An 18031-nucleotide genomic window follows, 5' to 3' on the forward strand; every position below is an offset into this window, starting at 1 on the left:
AAACTTATGATACGATTATGCTATAGAAATCTTAGCAGGACAAACGTAAGAAACTGAATAATTTATATATTAAAATCCCATAAATTATGTTGCATTACCTTATAAACTACATAACTTTTCACACTGACTGAGATTCAACTTCAAATCTTTGATTAATACAATGATAAAAAGATTGCTAGTGGTATTAATTAAGTTTGTTGACACTTTCAGAAAAAAACTTATGTCTCTTATGGAGTAGTTTACAAATTGAAATGATTGAACTACTATTTTATCTTCAACAATATGACAAACTGACAATGCCTATTACATTCGTTTAGTTTGCTCAGACATTAGCAACCCAATTCACCCTTTTCAAGAAAAAAGATTAAGACTTGATGGCAAGGTGAAATTTAAAATTGAATTGAAATGGATTTAAAGTTTTTTTGGGAGGAGACAAATAAGTTGGAAAGTGGTGCAGTAAAGTGGAGCCCAGGCAGGCAGGCAGGCAGCGGTGAAGGTCCCCAAGCCCATGGTAGAAATGCCCCATGTGGCATAGCATTGGTTACAGGGTTGGAAAATTACAAGGCCAAGGCAGGAATGGGACTTTTTAATTCATTTGTTTTCACAAGGGAGAGCCTTGGGTCCCTAAATTTTCAACGGCAGAGTTGGGTTGTGATATGTCACTTCTTCTCCAAGATTTAATGCTCAAAATCAGACCAGACACTTCCTACCCTTTTAAACTCTCTGATTGTTTTCACAGTTTTTTTTTTTTAATTTGACTTTCTCTTTCTTATCTGGTATCAACCAAGTCTCTCTCTTCCAGTATCTCTGCTAATGTCACTAAAATATTTTCCTGCGATGGATTTTTTTGTGTGTCCTTTCTTGGTCCATTTTGCTTGAAACCAAATTCCATTTTTTTATCATTTTTTATTACGTGCATTAGTATTATTTTAGTTCCAGTCAAAAGAAAAGAAAAGAAAAGAAAACCTTACAATACTTGGAAGAAAAAAAATGGTGCTTGGAGTTAAGTTGTAATGAGTGTATGGGGAGATTGATTGGGAAGATTTGAAGTTTGTAGTTTCTTTCTTCAGTTTAAAGAATACCCAGTTAGATTTGGCCGTTTTTATGTAGCCCCATTGTGACAAGGAAGGAGCCTTATACCTGGATCATGGGCTGTTGTTACTTTTGAAGAATTCAAGGTGAGATTTTTCTTTCATTCATATTATAAAGTTCTTTGGTTTGCTCATTTACATCTTTGTTTCCCCTTTCGGAGGATTGTTTGCATCTCCATGATTGGTGTTTTTCTTAGATATTGGATTGTGGATATCTGATTCACACATTCATCTTCGGAAAATGCTTTCTCTCTCCTCAATTGCTTGCTTGAAGATGAGGCATTGTCTCTCTTTGTCTGTTAGCTGAATGATCAATGTAAGCAAAATCAGGTATGGTTTTGAAATTAAAGTTTCTTCCTTTTTGTCAGCTATTGATTATGTTCACCGATTGCAAATTTTTGCACATTGTTAAGGTGTGATAATGCTTGTTGTAGACTGACTTCTAGGTCTTGTTTGATAATTCAACTTTTTTGCTCTTTGGGTTTAAATCTTTAAGTAATGTTGATACATAGATGAGATAATGGAGGTCGAAAGGAAACGAACAAAGGGAGGGTTTTTTCAGTTATTTGATTGGAATGGCAAATCTCGGAAGAAATTGTTCTCAAACAATTCTGAATTATCAGGTACATTTCTGTTCTTCATTTATATAAATACGCGTGTATTATTTTTGTATGTTTAGTCTTTCTTTTTCTTTTTTCTTTATTGTGAAAATGTTTGTGACTCATTCACAATTTGCTGTAGAAGAATCAAGGAGAGGAACACCTGTGGAAAATCTAGCGAAGTCACTGCCTCATACGGTGGGAAATTTCCTCCCTTTTCCCATTTAATCTTCTTTCGCTCTGCTGTTATTCTGGTAAAATATTAGTTTCTGATTATATTGTTCCACTTTTCTGCATTACCAGACGGAGGGGGATGAGTACAATGCCACTTCAAGTAGTAGACGCAGTTGTGATTTTTCTTCTGCTTCCTCAGTGACTAGTGATGAAGGATATGGATCTAGAGCACCCGGAGTTGTTGCTAGGCTTATGGGTCTGGACTCATTGCCAACACTGAATGTCCCTGAGCCCTCTTCTACCCCATATTCAGGGTCTTGCTCTCTTAGAGCATCTCATTATGAAAGAAATACTCCTAATTTGTGGAATGAATGTCAACCCACAGACTACACCAACATCTCTAACAAGCTCGACAGGTTGTCTTCAAATCCCATTGAACCAAGGTTTCATAAGGTGCAGAATCGACCAATCGAGAGATTTCAGACTGAAATATTGCCTCCAAAATCAGCAAAGCCAATTCCAATTACTCACCATAAGCTTTTGTCTCCTATCAGGAGTCCAGGGTTCATCCCAACAAAAAATGCAGCTTATATAATGGAGGCAGCTGCAAAGATTATTGAGGCTAGTCCTCAGACAACTTCCAAAGGTAAAGGGCCGTCATTGGGGTCCTCTTCTGTTCCTTTGAGAATCCGGGATTTGAAAGGGAAAATTGAAGCTGCACATAAAGCATCCAGGCCTCAAAGACCTGATGAGCCTAGTGTGAGTGCGACGAAGCCTTTGAAAGGACAGCATAAGAACAAGAGTCACAATAAATCAGATTATACACCAACACTCAGGATATCGAAGGATTCAGAAAAAGTTAGTTCTAACAGTTTGAGGAATAAGGGGAAATCAGTCTCACTCGCAGAACAAGCAAGGGTTAATGTTCAGAGGAGAGATGGGTCATTCTCAAGTAGTAATGGGAGTTCTGCAAGCCAAAAGGAAAGGAATGATGCTAAACGAAAACAGTTTTCTAGGAGCCAGGCAGATATGCAAAGGACTGTGGAGAAAGGAACTTCCGCAAACAGGACTAACAATGTGCTGAGGCCGAATAATCAGAAGCAGAACTGCATATCCACCAGAGATTATTCAACATCAAAGACTTCTACCCTGGACCAGCATGCGAGAAAGGCTAGGTCCATGAATGGTACAATTGGGCAGAATAGGACTCTAAACAAGGTGACCATAAACTCTGAACCTCAGTCCAGGAAGACAGGCTCAGTGGCAAATGATGCTGCAAAGGAGCTTCCAATGTCTAGAAGAAAGAATTTGCCTAAAAAGAAACGGCCTGTAAATGAAGATCTTGCATCTGGAGAAACTTCTTCTGACACTTCATCAATTAATTACAGTGAAAAGTCCATAAAATGTAATGTTGCAACTAATGGGCACTTGAATCGGGATGCAGAGAAAATGAAAAAAAGCATGGATGTTGTTTCATTTACATTTACATCCCCAATTAGTCGAGTTGCGGAAAAGAGCAGCAGCTTTGATAGTGATCCTTCTGGTGACAATTACCTGTTATATTTGAAGAGCTCAGCTTTTTCTTCTCCTGGATTTAATATAATTGGTGGCGATTCTCTAAGTGTTCTTTTGGAAAAAAAGCTTCAGGAATTGACTTGTGGAGTTGAGTCATCCAACTGCAATATCATTGTAGATGGGACTTCTGCTAGTCCGGCATCCAGTTTGCAAAATTCAGTGTCCTCATCTGGTATGGTGCCCACAACATTGGGGGGACATCACAAAAGGCTTCAGGTGGATCTAGATAAAGATATTTCATATAGCTCAGGTGACTTTGATCACTCTTCAATGGACAATATGGGGCTTGATTGGAGAAAGAAGTGGCAGGTTTGTTTTACTCAGTTGCTGCTACCATTTACTTTTATTGCAGGTCTTGGTTATGTAGCACACTGCTAAAGGTTTTTCCAAAATATAGAATCCAGTGCTTGTATTTCAGATGGCGCTTTACCTCAACCAAAATAAGAATAATAATAATAATAATAGTAATTGTACTGAATAATCACTATGTATAGAAACTTTAGTTTTATGAGTTAAAAGTAGAGCCAACATAGCTATGAATAGTGATCACTAAGGGAAGTTAGTAGCTGATGGAGAATTTCCCCTTTTTATTTCCCATGATATCAGTTCCTACCAAGTTGAAGTCTGGTTTATTGGTTGAATGGATCTAGTGCCCAAATAACTTGAAATTTCAATTCTACTGCCTTTTTTTGTCATCAGAAGCCCTGACACCTACATCCTTTGATTCCATTCGAAAGTATAAATATTTATCTATTTGTACTCTTGCATTTCACCATATACACAAACCAGTTGTTCACAAGCTTGAGTGATTTGGATGTTCTAAAAGATATATCTAAAATGATTTTTTTCATTTTATTTGTCTATTACATCTCTAATTTCAATACAGAAATTGTATTCTTATTTTTCAATCTTACATAATGATGACATGTAGCTTAAATTTATTGAATGATTGCAGCTTTCAGAAGAAACTGAAGAGCAAAATGCTTGCAGCAGCAGCAGCAGCAGCGAGATTGGCGTAGGATTAGATTATAGACATCCTATCCCACTTTCAATTTTTGAACCTGATGTCATGAGTAGGAGCTGCTCAGATAGCAGAAATGGTACCGAAGGTAAGCTGTACTCTTCCTATGCTTATATTCTTCTTGATATTAATTTACTAGGAAGATAGTTGTCAATTACATTTTGGGAGAATTTCTGGAGAATAATTAATTATTTGTCTTAGAGGCAAAGCAATCTTTAGTTCTGGAATAGTGCATCATTTCAGAGCTATTTGTATTAGTTTACGAATTTTGGATGATACTGAAATTTTTGCATAGACAGGTAAACACAGTAATCATGTTACTGCAGTGACTACTGTGTAAGCTAAAACCCGATTTAACAAGATAAAGGAATTTTGTTATTGTTCCTTTGACCAACATATACACTGCACACTTGCAGGCATGAAGCAATTCATGTTGGCTCAGGATCAAGGAGCATCAAGTTGGACCCCTGGAAGTGAGTCTCTAACAGAATTTGGTACAGAGTTATCTGACTCGGCATCTTCTACATCTGTGGGAGAAATGGGCAAAAAGCTTCTAACTAGTACATCAAGTTCGAGAGATTTAAAAGAGTCAACAAATTGGGAACTCGATTATGTGAAAATGGTGCTAAAAGATTCTGAGCTAATGTTCACAGAATATGCGTTGGGTCGGACTGAAAAGGTAATGACCCTGAATGCTTTCAACCAGCTCGAGCATCGTAACGAAACAGAGAGAATCGGAGAAGATCACGACAAGCTTTACCAAAAGCTTTTGCTCGATTGTGTGAGTGACTGCCTGGAGTCGAGGTGTAAGCAACTCTTTGTCGGAACCTGCAAAGGATGGGTTAAGTGGGAAAAATTGATCCAAAAAAGGGGGTGGTTGGCACAAGAGTTGTACAAGGAGATTTGGGGTTGGGAAAGCATGGGGGATACAATGGTGGATGACCTTGTAGACAAGGACATGAGCACTCAGCATGGGAGATGGCTTGGTTTTGATTTGGAAGCATTTGAAGAAGGTGTAGAGATTGAGAAAAGTATATTCTCTTCTTTAGTTGATGATTTAGTTTCTGATTTCCTGCTTTGAGGCTCTTTTAAATTATTCACCTGATGGATCTTGTATACTATATAATTCTAAATTGTTTAACTCTGCATCCATGACCAAAGAGCAATCTGTTAAAGCAGATTTTGATCCTTTAGGTTGGTTTTCGTGTTCAGTTCGATCGATTCGATTCGGTTTTAAGATTTCGAAAACCTAATTAATCGAAAAAAAATCAAATTGATCAAATATAAAACCAAAACCTAATAGGAAGAACATACCACATGGTTTCCTTCCTATTTTCTTACCCATCCAATTTTTTTTCTTTTTTAATTTTCCCAAAATCTCTATCAAATCAAAATCTTGGAAGTATGGGTTAATTGAATCCATAACAATTTAATAAAAAAACAAACCCTTAATCATATAATAAACCAAAAAAACAGAAGCACGTGTCAAGCCTTGATTGGGTTTGCTTCCATTTTTTTCCTCCCATGGCTGGCTACAAAACTACTACCGATATTCTTCTTTCTTGGGTACAGAGAAAAGAGACTGAATTCTCTGAGGGGTTTACAGATTAGCATGTAGTAATCCTGATTAAATTAAATCAACAGCTTTATTCTAACAATGATCAATTCATTTAATTAAGGGGGGCAGGCTGCCCAAAAATTAGGATCCTATGAAGAGGGGTTATAGTTTTGCTCTTCCATGGTGTACCTCTGCCCCCATCAAAAGATGACTTATATATTATATGCTTAACGGCTCGTTGTCGGGTACACTTGATGTTTGTGTGGAGAGAATGAGCAAAAGGGGATGCAGGAGTGAAGCAAGAACATGTGACACCAGATGGGCTCTGCAAGAGAAGACTGGTGGGGTGACATAACATGGGAAACTTCCTTTTTTTTTTTTTTAAGACTTTAATAATGTACTAATTTAGGGTTTATATATATTTTTTGGGGAGATTTAATTATGTATTTTTGTCCATTGGGTCCTTTCCCATTTCCCCACATGGATCCCTACTCTTCTCTCAATGCTTACCCTTTTTAATTCTTTTCATGTTGCACAAATGCTTTATTTATTTACTTTTTTACTTTATATGCTGACAAGTTAGAGACATTGAGCTCCCATTCACCCTCATAAGCAGGGTGTTTAATTTGAGTTGGCACCCATTGACTTTTGAGCTTTGGGTGAGAATTGCCATATTAGAATTAGGAATTAGGTTTTCATTCCACTTCATATATTAGATTAATGCTCAAATTTTCTTAGATATTTTATTAAATATCTCCTTAATCAGTGGTCTAGAATCCAAGATTGATAGGTTGTTGCATCTTGAAGAGTGTAAGAATGGAAATGACCCAATTATCTACTTCTCTATTATTCAATAATTTTCTTTTTGGGATGTTTTGAAATGAAGTCGTCTTATTTTTTAGACACGTAATATTCTTTTTTTTATATTATAAATAAAAAGTGAAAAAAAAATTTTAAAAAGAAAAAAGTACCGATATTTACATTTTTATGGCTTGAATTACTAAAAAAATATGATTTACATACATATGTTTGATGTTGTAGTGGGACATGAAAAGAACATATAATAAGAGTTAAAACATTAGAAAATGAAAGAAATGTCATCTTTTTGAGTAAAGAATGTGACAAGGGCAAGAATTTATTTGGGCAAACTTATCAATCAAATTATAGCCCCAAAGAAATGAAATTGACAGGCATCAATTCATTAATTAGATAGGATCTAGGGCTTATTTGTGGGAAAATTAATAAAAAAAAAATTGATTTCAATTTTAATTCATATTTAGTACGGACAAATGGGAAGCCCACTTTGACATTTTGGGTACTATTTGACTAATTATAAAGGATCCAGATTGGTGAGCAAACCCTGAAAACACACAACCACTTTCCCCTCTTTTATAGTTTTACATGCACAAGAAAGTTCTTCCTCAAGTTTCTCTCTCACCAATCACTACCCAACTTGGTCACACAAGACAATGGAGTTCCAAATTTCAGACAACAATGAGCTAAACCAAAACCCAATCTCAGACTTGGAAACAGAACTAGAAATGACCTACAATGGGCAAATTCAAGACCCCCATGAGCCCCAAGTTTTCCCTGAAGACTATGACAGCACCTGCTCCACACCTTATGTCAGTGCTCCTTCAAGCCCTGGCAGGGCGCCTGGACCCGGACCAGGATCCATCAATGGTGGGTTCTTTTACAGTGCACCGGCTAGCCCTATGCACTTTGCAATGACCTCGGTGTCTTCCATGGTGTCATCGACCCAACCATCTTCTCCTGATAACTCGGTGCCTCTTGGTTTTGAGTTTGAGTTCTCTGCAAGATTTGGGTCTTCAGGGTCAGGTCAAACGGGGTCCATGAGCTCGGCGGATGAACTTTTCTTGAATGGACAGATCAGGCCTATGAAGCTGTCTACCCATTTGGAAAGGCCTCAGGTTTTGGCTCCTTTGCTGGATCTTGAGCATGAGGATGAAGAGAATGAAGATAATGTTGATGGCAAAGTAAGAGGCAGAGATCTGAGGCTGAGGGATAAGTCTTTACGTAGGAGAACAAGGTCCATGTCCCCTTTAAGAAATGCTAGTTTTGCTCTCAACATTGATGACCAAAGCATGTGCTTGGATAAAGATTTAGGCAAGAAAGCTGACAGCAAGAACGATGAGGAGATGTATAATGAAACGAGTGCTTCGATGTCAGCTTCTTCTTCCAGGTCATCTTCAGCTGGAAGAAGCTCAAAGAGATGGGTTTTCCTGAAAGATTTTCTGAGGAGCAAAAGTGAAGGGAGAAGCAACAATAAATTCTGGTCAACTATTTCATTCTCTCCAGCAAAAGAAAAGAAGCCTGGGAGCACAAGCAGCAGTGTGGTTCAGGAGTCTAAAGAGAAGCTAAGCAATGTGTCAATTGGGGGATCAGAGAATCAAAGAAGCCATAAGAATAAGCCTGTCAATGGGATAGGGAAGAGGAGGGTTCCACCATCACCACATGAGTTGCATTACACAGCAAATAGAGCACAAGCTGAAGAAATGAGGAAGAAGACATTTTTGCCTTACAGGCAAGGCCTGCTTGGGTGCTTGGGATTTAGTTCAAAAGGTTATGGTGCCATGAATGGCTTAGCTAGAGCTTTGAATCCTGTTTCCTCCAGGTAAATCCAGTTAATTAGGGGTATGAAAGAAATTGTATAGAATTTTTTTTTACCTTAGCATTTCCAATTAAGAATTTTTATGAATTATAAATGTATTTGACAGTTAGATCTTCTCTTTTGTTTTAAAAAGAGAACATGTTGAAATTATGAGGGTTAATTAATCTAGACCCAGTTCCCTTGTATAACATGTAAAACAATATATATGCAATATATCCATGTGTTCTGCAGTGCTGGTGTAACACAGCCTACTATCTATTTTCCATTTTCATCCACTCCTTGTGGTTTCTTCCTTAAAACTTGGGCCTTCTTCTGTGCTGGTAAGGTATTAAATTTGACAAGAAATTTTACAAACTTCTGTAATTTGTTCATCAATCCAAACCCATTGTCAAATAAAATGAAAACTTATGAAAACAATGGGGGTATCTTCTGCCATCACTGATGCACTTGTAATGTTTGAAAGTGTGTTTTGTGAAAGGTGAAATGGTTTCAGGTTCTTAGTGCAATTCCATGTTGCATCTTTCTTTGTTTTGGGGGCCTAACTCCTAAAGCAGTATCAATGTTTCCATCATTATGGAGCACTGTTCCTGTTGGATTATTGAAGCAATAATATTCACAAAAAATGGTTTCAGGCTCTCTCTCTCTCAACATTCCCCGTTACAGAATTTGGTGGCAGATGCCCAAGTAGCAATAGCACATGAGGATGCCCCCCACCCCTATACGAACTGTACCAACAGTTCCAAAAGAAAACTCTGGAAATTTTTGTTTGTTTCTTCTTGGGGTTCAATTGTTGTGATGCACATGCACATGATATATTGCATGAGTTGGGTTGGTTGGGATATTGGAAAGATATGAATTGACATCAATTTCCTCATATGTTAAAAGTTTCAGAATCTGAGGATGACTGATTTAGGGGCCATACATGCATTTGGAAGTTAAGAAGAAGAGCTTAAGATTGAACCAAAAATAATGGATAGAAATGTTTGCAAGCTTTGATTAAATTGGGGGCCCTTGGTGTCTAGTAGACATTGACATCAAAGGTGATCATGAGACATGGACATAAAGCAGTTTGAGATTATGCGACATTGACTTGATTTTGATAGTGTTTCCATTTCCAAACAACTTTGATTAATCTTTTTTGGCGGCTTCTATCTGGGTTTTCTTTCCCCCCTTTCTTGTCTTAGTGATCAATGATCATCATCTGTCACTCCAAAAAAGAAACACATGAACTAGAGCAACTCTGCCTTTTCCAATATCCAACACCATGTCCCCTCATGATTATTCATATAATTGTTTTGTAGATAAGCTTGGTTGTTAACCGGTAATTTCAGACCACAAAAACCCCAATCTATGGTTGGAAACAGAGGGAAAAGAAAGATCAGAATTATTAGCCCAAGGAAAAATATCAGCTGAGAAACTAATCAGGTCCCAACCTCCAGCAATCTGTGTGGGGAGCATTTGAATTTTAGCCTGGAAGCAAATAGTGGCAAAATCACATCAACATGGTCTATCTCAGGCCCCAGGCTTACATTATTGGTGGACGGGCCTTTTTATACAGTTTCTGAAGTTATCCCAAGAATCATTTCGATGACAGGAGCTATGGGGTTTGTACCAGGAAGGCCATTTCAGGAATTCCATGGCCGGCCCCATCTCTAACTCCAAGTTACCTTACAAATTACGTTACATTTTCCTCTTCCCGAACAAATACCTGAAGAACTGAAGCATATGGAAGACTGATTTAGACGATGTTTTTAAGTTAAAATGAGGGAATGAAAATGCCCCGGACAAGGAAATAGTCTACAGCTTATCCTCACAGGAAACCAGGTGTGGGTATTGAAGGAGCACCCATTTGTCCGTTACTAGAACAGAATAATGATACTTCACATGAATTACCAAGACTGGGTGGTGGCCTAGGAGCCAGTGGGCACGGACGTGGGCCAAAAAGGTCCCAGGCTTTTGCCCAAAGGACATTTTTTCCACCCACACAAACTCATCCTTTGGGAACTTCATTACTCCCTTCTGACAACCCTTCACTCGAAATTTCCATCAGATTTCCCGGATGACTCGGTCTTCTGTCTGTCATATCTATTGCTCCTTGAATAACCTGGTTCTTAAAATTGACTGCACGCTAATTACCAGTCCCTAATGCAGTATTTTTTTTCCCTTTTGATGGGGGGTGGGGGAGGGCTGATCAAGGAAGATCACTGATCAAATCCAAAATAACTAGCCTGGGGCCTGACGTAACTAGCAGCTAGCATCCCGATTAAAAGCGTTATCAACATGATTCCAGCTGGTTGAGCCTCAGCTAGGGAGTGTTGGAAATGGCCCAACCCCGTACAGCAAACAAGACTTTGACCGTATGATTTCCAAGGGAAAAGCAAATGCTCTACCTTCTTCTATATGGGAGACCAATGTCCGAGGAAAGGTTACTGACAACCAAGCAAAGATAGATAAGATTTTTCTTCTTTGACAATGAATTCATCTGCTTTAACTTGGTTAAAAAACAACGAAGAATACTCAAGTTAAGTCCATCTCGGGGAAGTGATACTGGTAAGGAAAAATACAGTCGCCTGGAACCTACACACTTCAATTCTGACAACCAACATAAAGATGATAAATGCAGTAGTTAGAAGAAACCTGTTAATTGATCATGCTGACCATCTACATTGTAAAAGAGCATAGATCAAATTTCAGTCAGACATTTTCATGACCTTCAGATGATAAATCTTAGTTTCATGTCAGATTGATTGCGGGAAAAAATAAAAAAAAAACATGTCCATATGAAAATGAATCACCATTGGCCCTCCAATGGTCAGTAAAACAAGGGAAAAGCCTGGCACAATGGAATCCATACAGAACAAAAAGCATATGACATTTCAATCAACAAAAAAAAGAAAATACAGTTCCAAGTAAATAGAGTAAATCAGTGAATCCAATAGTTTGCATTCCTGAAAATATATGGCATAAATGCAGTGGATATTGTAACTTCTAATATATTTATTAATGGGCATTGGGTCTTTTTTTGCTTTGGGCCTTAAAACCAATAACACCAACAAAATTACTTGTTGGGCCTTGGTTTCTTCTTGGAATATGGAAATTAGTTTGAAGGAAAGGCAAGAAAGAACAGAACCCAAATTCCCAAGCTCTTTAGGGTTTTGATTTGATCACTGGAAATTCCTCTCTCACAACAATTTCGAAGTAAGCTAACCCAATTTCTTTGTGTAATCAATGGCTTCCAGCAATAATGTAAGACCAAAATTTCTCTCCAAAATATATTCTTTTTTTTTCTTTTTCTACTTTGAATTTTCACCCTTTAGCTATAGAATTTGTTTTGATTATATTTTGTTGCAGGCTCTTGGTGTTGATAATACCTTCAGAAAGAAATTCGATCGAGAAGAATACTTACAACGCGCTCGAGAGCGTGAGAAACAGGTTTCTTATCAAAGTCTCTCCCTTTTCGGTTTTTTTTTTGAATATTTTAAAAAAAATTTGATTGTGATTCAGGAATCTGAAGGGCGAAGTAAATCCAAAGGTTAGTTTTTTTTTAATAATTTTTAGTATTTGTGTTTGAATTTTAAGAAATTGAATTTGTATAGTAAAAGTTGAATACATGTGCAGCAAAAGGTCCCCCAGTGCAAAGGAAACCCTTGAAGCATAGGGATTACGAAGTTGATCTCGAGTCTCGTTTGGGTAAAACTCAGGTTTGTTTAATTGCTTGGCGTTAAACTTAATCTTAATTGGCTTTTATGTTGAACCGTCTTGTTTAAGCATCTACATTTTGCAGGTTGTTACTCCAGTAGCACCTTTAAGTCAGCAGGTAATTTCTTATCATTTCCTTCCTGGCTTAACCTTATGTTATGACTGTATTTTTGAGGTGTGTGATGTTCATTGTTCATTGCAAGTTGCATTTCTTGAAGAACAGCTTAGCTGGTTGATGTTCATGGATGCGTTTTGGCTCAAAGGGTATTCTATATACAGCGTTTGATCTCTGAAGCGTTGTGGTTTTCTTAAATCAAAATTTTATTGGCTGCATGATTGTCAAGATTCCATAGACTTAACTTGATTTCAACCTGTTGGATGTGTTACTCCTTTAGGGGGTAACTTATGAAATAAGGCTTTAGGAGGGTACTGAAGAAACACTAGTATGTTTGCATTGCTATATGAATGAATGTTGATTGTTTAGTAGGTTATGTTGTTCCACATCGATGAATGTTTGATTTATTTTGTTTTGAACAAATGACAGAATTTAGTAGCCTAGTGGCAAAAGTATCATGCTTTCCAATTTTTATTGATCTCTGTTTTTTGTGAACTTTTATTTATTATGATGATAAGGTATATGTTGATTAAATTGGTTCTTTGCAGGCTGGATACTATTGCTCAGTTTGCGAGTGTGTGGTAAAAGATTCTGCAAACTACTTGGATCACATCAATGGGAAGAAACGTATGTGGTTTTCTAGAGATTCTTGTTTATCATCTTATGGATGTATTGACAAATATAGACATTCTTATTACTTTTTTACTAATCTAATGCCCCCCTTGCCTCACTTTTTCAGATCAAAGAGCTTTGGGTATGTCCATGCGGGTAGAACGGGCAACCCTTCAACAGGTGCTCAGTTGGAGAGTTTTTGATGTGCACTTTTAAAACACTTAGTTGGTTGAAGTTGTAGAAGTTAGAACCTTGTTAGCTAACAAAAGCCATGTATTCTTTATTTTTAAATTTTAATATTAGAAGTAAATTAGTAATGCGTAGAAAAGGCAATCTAATAAACATGTACATCCTTTTAATATTGGAGCTTCTATTAAACCTATAAATGGAGGAAAAAGCTGTATGTCATTTTCTGAGACAAAAAGGATGAATTTCCCAGGCAAGAAACATGTTATATTTATTTGAAGATGGTCAAAAATAGAATCTGTGGCGTATGACTTGTAGAGGCCAAAAGAAGATCTGTTACCTTGTGCATGGTCAATTTCTTATTAATTTCCTTTGCTTGGTGGATGTAGGTTCAAGAGCGATTTGATCAATTAAAAAAGAGAAAAGCTCCTGGCAGTTTCTCAGAACAAGGTAAGTCTTGCCTTGGTGGCCAACTTGTTGGAATTTGATTATAGCTGTGTTCAAGATGACTGATGTCTCGAATCTTTATTCTTTTCTGTAGATCTTGATGAACGGATCATCAAACAGCAGGAAGAAGAGGAAGAGCGAAAGCGACAACGACGAGAAAGAAAGAAAGAGAAAAAGGTCAGTAGTCGGATTTTCTAAGTGCTCAGTGGTCGTTTCACCGTTGGGTATTGCTTTTCGTATTGGAGACGCTTTTCAGCTCTAAGCTGTTTTCTAGAGTTCCATTTTTAACTTCCTTATTATTGTTCCCTTATAGTTAGAATTTTTATTTCACTTCTCAAAGTCACAATTGATTGTTGATTTCTCTGGGTTCAGAAAGAGAAAGCAGCAGAAGAGGAGCCTGAAATTGATCCTGATGTGGCAGCTATGATGGGATTCGGGGGTTTCCGTTCATCCAAAAAATGATCATGTTTGTTTATGTAACATTACCTTCTTTGAATGATAGACAGCCTTTTGGAAATTGACATGTAAGGTTTTCCAATGTTCTGTATCGATAATCGAAAAAAGTAAAGAAAAGTAAAAATTACTTTGACATGCTTCATTCATGATTAATGTGTCGATATAATATGTTATGTCATGTTCTTCTTTAAAGCTCTAACAGATGTTTAAGATCGGATGTTCCTGTTTCAATTCAATGCCTTGAGTTTAATCTTCATCAGCTTGAGCTTTCAAGCAGTGTTTGATGAGGAGAGTAGAGTTTCGTCTCATACCTAATGACATTCATTCATGTTATGTCCCTGCTCTGCACTTCCCCTTCCCAACCTCTTCCATTTCCATCTGTGTCCTTACTTCCTCGCCTCCTCCTCTCTGGAGAGGTTGCCACAAAGAGATTCAGCATTTCAGCTTCTCCATGGAGTCATCTCCAAATCGAAAGATTGAAATAAATGTTGTTATATCGGTTGCATTAGTGCATGAAACACAATTACATCAAAGTCTACTATTTTCGAAGTTAAAAAGCAAGGTAACTTGTATCTATTAACTTTTAAAAGGCAGTTGCCCCTAGTTCCCGCCAAACCACCCCATCAAACCTCTTAAAATTTCAGTAAACTCTCAGGATACGGGAACAGAAACTGAATGAGCAGAGCTTCCCTGGAGCTGGAGCGAAAGATCCTCCGCCTCCTCCATGGCCAGAAAACGCGAAAAACCCTCCGCGAAATCCATGCCCATTTCCTCCGTCAATGTCTTCACCAATCCAACCAAATCCTTTCCCACTTTGTCTCTGTTTGCGGTCACCTCAACAAAATGGACTATGCGAATCTTGTGTTTGCGCAGACCCACAACCCCAACATATTGCTTTTTAACTCTATGATCAAAGGGTACTCTCTTAACGGTCCCTTTGAAGAAGCTATTGCCTTGTTTTCTTTACTTAAAACTCGCGGGATTTGGCCAGATGAATACACGTTTCCGCCATTGCTCAAGGCGTGTTCGGGTCTTGGTGATGTAAGAGTCGGGCAATGCACTCATGGGGAAGTTATTAAATCTGGGTTCGAGCGTTTTGGCTCGGTTCAGATTGGGGTTGTGGAATTATACAGCTCTAGCGGGAGAATGGAGGAAGCAAAGAAGGTGTTCGATAGAATGTGTCAAAGGGATGTGATAGTTTGGAATTTGATGATCCGTGGGTTTTGTAAGATAGGGGATGTTGGTATTGGGTTAAATTTATTTAGGCAGATGAGTGAACGGAGTGTAGTTTCATGGAATTTGATGATTTCTTGCTTGGCGCAGAGTGCGAGGCAGGATGAAGCTTTGGCACTTTTTCAGGAAATGAGAGAGCTGGGGTTCCAACCTGATGAGGCTACTGTGGTTATTGTGTTGCCTATTTGTGCTCATTTAGGGGCTGCTGATGTTGGGCAATGGATTCATTCTTATGCTGAATCAAGTAGGCTTTATCAAAAAGTGGTTTCTGTGGGAAATGCATTGGTTGATTTCTATAGTAAATGTGGAAATTTGGAAACCGCCCTTCAGATTTTCAATGATATGCCTTGTAAATATGTTGTGTCGTGGAACGTGATGATCTCTGGTCTGGCTTTTAATGGGAAGGGGGAGCTTGGGGTGAAGTTGTTTGAGGAGATGATGAACAAAGGTGAGATGCCTAATGATGCGACTTTTATAGGGGTGCTAACATGCTGTGCTCATGCAGGGTTGGTTGAAAAAGGGCAAGAGTTGTTTGCTTCAATGAGCAAAATTTACTACATTGATCCTAAACTTGAGCATTATGGATGCATGGTTGACCTCCTTGCACGCAGCGGATGTGTGAGAATGGCTTATGACCTGATTACAAGCATGCATATTGCACCAAATGCTACTTTATGGGGTGCTTTGCTCAGTGCTTGTCGTACTCATGGTGAATTACAGCTTGCAGAACTTGCTGTTAAGGAGCTTATGAATCTTGAACCATGGAATTCGGGTAATTATGTATTGTTGTCAAATATTTATGCAGAGGAAGGGAGATGGGATGAAGTCGATAAGATAAGAGTACTGATGAGGGAAAAAAGTGTCAAGAAAGCAATGGGACAAAGCGCAACAGGGTGATTATACCATCTTTGTAGACTATGGTTTTGAGAATTATAAAATCTGAATTTGTCTTCCTTTCCCTCCTTGTAAACTGTACAGTCTTGGTAGGCACCAGAAAAGTCGGAATTCCCAGGAAGGATTGATCTAATCCTGATTCATTAATAGAGGGGAGCTGAATCCTCTTCAGATTAATTACTTCACTTGGAAATTTGCAAGGTACACTGCACTTATTTGAATGGAACACAAACTTTGAGGAAATTTTATTTCATGGACCAAAGTGTATGAAAACGAGAAGGAATACTACTAGTCTCTTCTGCTTCTATAAATTAGTAATCTTCCAATCTCCCCTGCATCCTAACCTTCCAACAATCTCCTATTTAGCCTTTTTTATTACATTCCAGTACTCAAGCTTGCAGTCGAAGAAGAGCAAATATCGGAAAGGAGCGAAGATGGCAAGGAAGAGTTGCTGCGGAAGTAGCTATGTGTCGAGATCATGTGTCTCGACAACAAAGAAGGAACCTGCTGTGGTGACTCCGAAGAAGGAGGAAGATGTGAAACCAGAAATCCCCAAGGGAAATGATCAGGCTGCTGTTCCTGCTACTGTGGTGAAACCTCCAAAGGTCGAAGAGAAAGAGCCTGTTAAGGCCAAGTTTGGAAGCGGTGGATGTAACTAGTCAAAATTAAGTCTGGAAAATGGATTCTGGGGTGGTGGGGAGTTCATTACATATGATTTTATAGGTTTAACAATTACTCATTATGTAATACCCCTAAGACAATAAATAGCAATTTTAGCTTACTCTCTCTCTCTCTCTCTCTGTGTTCCAATTTCATTATTTAAAAACCTGTTAATATTTGTTTCTGCGAAGTTGGAGGGTAAGAGATCTGAAATTGTTCATGTCAATGTAACAGTAACTTCATTAAACCTACATTTCACTGGATTGTTATTCAATCATTTCAATATTATATAGTAAAACACAAAAACAGCATGAAGAAACAACAAATGATGTACAATTAAATGATCTCACTTATTTTAATTTTGTCAAAGTTTTGCTGCTGCAATTAGGACCATAGTCCACAAACGCATGTTACTTCTGCAACAATCAGCAATGATGAAAGCAAACGAGCAATCATTTCCCACGCCTGCCCTTCCTTTTTGATCTAAGACTTGTTACTTTTATAACCAGAAACAACCCATCCGATTATATATAAACATCACCAGCTTATCTCACCCTGCAAAAACTATATCATAACACCATGGAGGTCTTCCCATTTCTTCTTTACTTCCCAATCTTGTTTTCTTTGCGTTGATTCACTTTCATGTATTCTGATTTTGATGTCTCAGGTTGTTGAATTCAAGGTACGTTTGCACTGCAAATCCTGTGAGAAAGCTGTCCGAAAATCCTTGCTCAAGATCAATGGTATACATATCTAGCAATAGAAGATCCTGAATTACCATTTTTCATACGAGGAGAAGACTTGACAGTTTGATGTTACAGGCGTAAAATGCGTGGAGATAGACATGATGTCGAGTAAGATCACAGTGTTAGGGTATGTAGACCGTAAAGCTGTGGTGAAGGCCATACATAAGACGGGGAGGAGAGCAGAGGCATGGTCATCAGCAGCACCATCATGCCGCCGTCCGGAGGACTACTTCAGTCCCAGACTTCCTAAAGGGTTCAGATGCATTATTCCTCGATGGGGTTTGCCAAAAGTTTGAAAAAGTAGTAATAATAATGCTCTCTTAGTTATCTTAA

General features: G+C 38.1%; 4 protein-coding genes across 7 annotated transcripts; all 4 read left to right on the forward strand.

Moving 5' to 3' along the window:
- Positions 1-581: 581 nt before the first annotated feature.
- On the forward strand, positions 582-5657 carry TRM6 (serine-rich adhesin for platelets-like protein). Of its 4 annotated transcripts, none has more exons than XM_007031057.3 (7): positions 582-1178; positions 1289-1421; positions 1588-1714; positions 1833-1888; positions 1994-3748; positions 4395-4548; positions 4877-5657. In XM_007031057.3, the coding sequence occupies exons 3-7, from the start codon at positions 1612-1614 to the stop codon at positions 5539-5541; spliced, it is 2733 nt and encodes a 910-aa protein (XP_007031119.3). In that variant the 5' UTR covers positions 582-1178; positions 1289-1421; positions 1588-1611; the 3' UTR covers positions 5542-5657. The 4 variants fall into 4 exon arrangements, with proteins under 4 accessions (XP_007031119.3, XP_007031118.3, XP_007031121.3 ...); XM_007031056.3 differs by having other exon boundaries at positions 1604-1714; XM_007031059.3 differs by having other exon boundaries at positions 1604-1714; positions 1836-1888.
- Positions 5658-7374: 1717 nt separating this feature from the next.
- Positions 7375-8880, forward strand: LOC18600555 (uncharacterized). Its single transcript, XM_007031063.3, has one exon. The coding sequence runs from the start codon at positions 7488-7490 to the stop codon at positions 8655-8657; it is 1170 nt and encodes a 389-aa protein (XP_007031125.3). The 5' UTR covers positions 7375-7487; the 3' UTR covers positions 8658-8880.
- Positions 8881-11736: 2856 nt separating this feature from the next.
- Positions 11737-14311, forward strand: LOC18600556 (C2H2 and C2HC zinc fingers superfamily protein). The gene is made up of 10 exons (XM_007031064.3): positions 11737-11896; positions 12002-12082; positions 12155-12182; positions 12269-12351; positions 12435-12467; positions 13013-13091; positions 13204-13256; positions 13652-13712; positions 13804-13886; positions 14082-14311. The coding sequence occupies exons 1-10, from the start codon at positions 11879-11881 to the stop codon at positions 14169-14171; spliced, it is 609 nt and encodes a 202-aa protein (XP_007031126.1). The 5' UTR covers positions 11737-11878; the 3' UTR covers positions 14172-14311.
- Positions 14312-14709: 398 nt separating this feature from the next.
- On the forward strand, positions 14710-17079 carry LOC18600558 (Tetratricopeptide repeat (TPR)-like superfamily protein). Its single transcript, XM_088806133.1, has 2 exons — positions 14710-16493; positions 16679-17079. The coding sequence occupies exon 1, from the start codon at positions 14841-14843 to the stop codon at positions 16293-16295; it is 1455 nt and encodes a 484-aa protein (XP_088662259.1). The 5' UTR covers positions 14710-14840; the 3' UTR covers positions 16296-16493; positions 16679-17079.
- Positions 17080-18031: the final 952 nt, after the last annotated feature.

This window comes from Theobroma cacao, chromosome 5 (assembly GCF_053813885.1).
Source record: "Theobroma cacao isolate CCN51 chromosome 5, ASM5381388v1, whole genome shotgun sequence".
Classification (NCBI taxonomy): Eukaryota; Viridiplantae; Streptophyta; class Magnoliopsida; order Malvales; family Malvaceae; genus Theobroma; species Theobroma cacao.

What these genes read in the sequence shown, in the direction of transcription:
- TRM6 (XM_007031057.3), top strand. Translation starts at nt 1,612, where the DNA reads ATGGAGGTCGAAAGGAAACGAACAAAGGGAGGGTTTTTTCAGTTATTT. An exon ending in AAACAATTCTGAATTATCAG is followed by an intron (nt 1,715 to 1,832) that starts GTACATTTCTGT and finishes AATTTGCTGTAG; the next exon opens with AAGAATCAAGGAGAGGAACA. An exon ending in TAGCAGAAATGGTACCGAAG is followed by an intron (nt 4,549 to 4,876) that starts GTAAGCTGTACT and finishes GCACACTTGCAG; the next exon opens with GCATGAAGCAATTCATGTTG.
- LOC18600555 (XM_007031063.3), top strand. Translation starts at nt 7,488, where the DNA reads ATGGAGTTCCAAATTTCAGACAACAATGAGCTAAACCAAAACCCAATC.
- LOC18600556 (XM_007031064.3), top strand. An exon ending in CTCGAGAGCGTGAGAAACAG is followed by an intron (nt 12,083 to 12,154) that starts GTTTCTTATCAA and finishes ATTGTGATTCAG; the next exon opens with GAATCTGAAGGGCGAAGTAA. An exon ending in AAAGAAAGAAAGAGAAAAAG is followed by an intron (nt 13,887 to 14,081) that starts GTCAGTAGTCGG and finishes CTCTGGGTTCAG; the next exon opens with AAAGAGAAAGCAGCAGAAGA.
- LOC18600558 (XM_088806133.1), top strand. Translation starts at nt 14,841, where the DNA reads ATGAGCAGAGCTTCCCTGGAGCTGGAGCGAAAGATCCTCCGCCTCCTC.